Source organism: Oryzias melastigma, linkage group LG7 (genome assembly GCF_002922805.2).
Source record: "Oryzias melastigma strain HK-1 linkage group LG7, ASM292280v2, whole genome shotgun sequence".
NCBI lineage: Eukaryota > Metazoa > Chordata > Actinopteri > Beloniformes > Adrianichthyidae > Oryzias > Oryzias melastigma.
Genome location: NC_050518.1, coordinates 30,760,111 through 30,763,532, shown reverse-complemented (window position 1 = coordinate 30,763,532; position 3,422 = coordinate 30,760,111). Strand labels below are relative to the sequence as shown.

At 43.0% G+C, this 3,422-nt stretch overlaps 1 protein-coding gene across 2 annotated transcripts in view; it reads right to left on the bottom strand.

The window, feature by feature from the left end:
• Positions 1-3,422, bottom strand: part of mib2 (mindbomb E3 ubiquitin protein ligase 2) — a 32,970-nt gene that overhangs the window by 20,999 nt on the left and 8,549 nt on the right. For both annotated transcript variants that reach the window (XM_024279331.2, XM_024279323.2), the window contains one exon: positions 55-453. In XM_024279331.2, the coding sequence (XP_024135099.1) occupies positions 55-277 (223 nt within the window). In that variant the 5' untranslated portion in view covers positions 278-453. The remainder of the gene's footprint in view (positions 1-54; positions 454-3,422) is intronic.

Below are 3,422 nucleotides of genomic sequence, written 5' to 3'. Positions count from 1 at the left end.
CCGTCCCTGCGATCACACGTCTCATCATCAGCACCGGTCGGTCCAGATGCTCACCAATCTGAGCATTGTCGTAGAGCAGCAGGTCAAAGGCGCCCTGGTATCCGGTCCGGTAATTGGTCCGTGTGCCGCTGTCCCACTGAACCACCACCGTCTTGTCTGGGGTGGTGGTGCTGCCCTGGCGGCCGATCTCCACCACCGTGCCCACGTGCCCCTCCCCGTCGTCTTGGTTGCCCCACTTCCAGTCCAGGCCGCGCACCACGCGCATGCCCACCTCCATGCTGCCCCTGTGGGGGCCTCTCCTGCAGGCTGAGCCCAGTGGGAGGGGCTTGGAGGCCCCGTGCCCCGCGCTGCTCCTGCGCCGCCGCAGCTCCTGAACCGCAGAGCTGGATCGCGCCGAGGGAATGGCGGGCAGAGACGGCAGCAGGGTGGTTTCCGGGAACAGATCTGGGGTTACTGCGGAGACAGAGTTTACGACATAATGTAGACACGCAGAGAAAAGCTGTTTCTGCACTGAAACATCATCAGCAAGAGTTCACCCGATGTCACAGTTATAAGCATGAAGATGATCCCTAAACACCCCCCCACCCCAATCACTGCTGATGGGGCTGAAAATAAAGATGAGGAAGACCACAAAGAAATGAGGAAAGACGGCCTCCTGCTGCGGATTTTGTTCTGTAGCACAGATACCGTCACTTGTTGCATAACAGGTCGTCGCTCTGATACCCTGCCCTCCTTTTCATGAGCACACACGTGAACGCTTCGAGATCCATCCCCCTGCTCAACAAGCAAACTGCAACATCCATGTGTGGTTTGGCTGTTTGCATCGTGTGGAGGCATCGCTGAAGCTGCACGCCGCATTTGGAGTTCCATTTTCCAGCTGGTGGAGCAGTGCCGAGTGTGACGGCACACTTCTGGAGAGAGCAGCTGGACTTGACTGCTCTGCTCTGCTGCACTAATCATGCCCTGACCCCACACAAACACTCATGTCCTCAACACGCCTCGTTGGCCTCATTGCTGCCCAAAACCCAAACTTTACAGCAGATTCTTCTCAGACATTTGTTTTCCAGCTGTTCACAACAACCGTTAGCTGAACACTGTTCTGTTTGAAATCCAGCTAATAAGAAAAACGCGTTAGAAAAAGGAGATGAACAGAAAAATGGTGCATTTTACAGTTTCTAAAATATGTTTATGCCTGTGAGCAAAAACAGACTTTAAATGGTGAACTACGGTACACTCAAACCTGAATATGACCCGGTTTGATCGGAGACAGCAGGTGTGGTTGGAGCAGGAGCTGTTATGCAGGTCAGGCCTCTCTACTGGACAGGGTTCAGTGTTTTCGTGCATGAGGTGACCCGTGTGCTGTTGGGACGTCATGCCGGTCTGCAGCAGACGGCAGAAACAGACGGGATTATGGCGCTCCGCCTGCAGAAACAGGTGGCTTAGCTTCCGCCACAAAAACAACAGCGGCAGATACACACCCACACCTCAGACTCAAAAACCTCAAGCAGAGACTGACGTGAAATGAAAAAAATACCGGACTAATGTCATAAATCATGTTCTGATCTTAACCAAACAAGACCCATTTAAACCGATTGAAGACAAGTTAACAAAACCGAAAACATGAAAATCTGGATGAGAATCATTTGATGAAAACATCCACCAGAAAGGACTGTTGTTGTTGTTGTTACCTAAGAGTCCAACCATAGTATCCTTAACTATGTTTGTACTGCATAGGTATATATATAGCACAGTCTGGGAGAAAACTCAGCTCTGATTGGCTGCAGTGTCCATTAAAGTTCCACTCTGATCATCTTCTGATGTATTTTATTTCTTTTTTCATTTTTTTCTTTATTCTTTTTTCCTTTTAAAATGGAGCATTACAGTTAAGCCTAACACAAACATTAGGGATGTGTGCCTTATTTGCATTGGAAATGAAATCAAAAGCTGAGGTTCAATCTTTAAAAAAATCACAAAAAAAATAAAAATATACACATATCTGTAAGTCCATCCAAGTTTCAAACAAAATCTGCTCTGACAGGTGTTAGATACTCAATCCAGCTTTTCCATCTTTCATGAAACACCTCGTGTTACAGTGTTATAAAGAAAGTGATCTTCTCCATTTTATAAATGTAACATACAATATTTATCCAGTCATTCAGCACAGGCCTTTGGGGATTCAACCACTTTCTCGTGATGGCTTTACTTGCTCAGTATTTGAAACCTTTTTTTTTATTTTCAAAGCCTTTTCAGTCGCTTTCAATGACAATGCCTTTTTTGCCAAAATTTAAATGAATCACTTTTCATGATGATTATGTTGTTTTTTGCCTGAATAAAAAACCTGTGTTGTTCTCTAGGACATAGTCTCTGCAGAGCAGCAGGAGTTCATTAAAAATTCACCACCGAGTTGTGGGTGGGACCCCTCCCCATTGCTAAGAGATCTCTGTTTACACTTTCTCCTGCTAGCTTACAGCCCCTCATAACCCCAACGTAACAGTGTTGCAACACAAAAGTGAACAATTTTATTTCTATCCAGCCGTACAGTTCGGATCCAGATTCCAGCTCTGACAAGGAAAACAAAGACGTTCATGGATCTGTTTGTCTGTAAATGGATACATCAGAATAGGGCGGAGCAGGGAGAGTGTGGCTCCACCCACTGTACTGCATTTTCTGTCAAAAATACAATTCATTTTTTATGCTGCATTATTTTGTCTGCTACTGATTCACAACAATTTGAATAAAGAAACACTCAGAAATGCAACTTTAGAGCTACATTTTTAGTAGGGATGTCCCGATCAGGTTTTTTTGGGCCCGATCCAATTCCGAGTCATTTGATTTTTGTGTATCTGCCGATACCGAGTCCCGATCCGATACTTTTATAAGACATTTAAAACATGAATAAATTAAACAAACAGATTAGTGTTGTCCCTTATTTATATTTCAATAACCTTCTTTTATCATTAAAAACTTCAATAAAACACTTCTGTGAAGTATCGTTAATAAACAAGTAAAAATACAGCAAATATAAACTAAGAAAGAAATAACTATTTTCTTGTTATATAAGTGATAATTAGTCATGTGATAAAGTTTAGTGACTTTAGCTTTAACATCTTTAGAGCTATTGAACATTTTTGACCAAATGTGATTCCTGTCCTCATTTAAAATTCTTAAAGATAAATTATGATTTTGTTTTAGCATAAAATTTGATGATGAGTGTTTATGACTAGCTCATTTCATTAGAACCATGTCTTTTTTTGCTTTTAAGATTATGTGCTTATTTTTTAAATTCTTAAGACATCACATTTTCAGTTTTATTACCACAGTAGTTAATTTTCTAAACTGTTATTTCTCTGTCAGATAAATAAAACAGGCATATCAAAGGACAGCTCGGGTCCTAAGGAGGTAAATCACGGCGCTAGCATGTA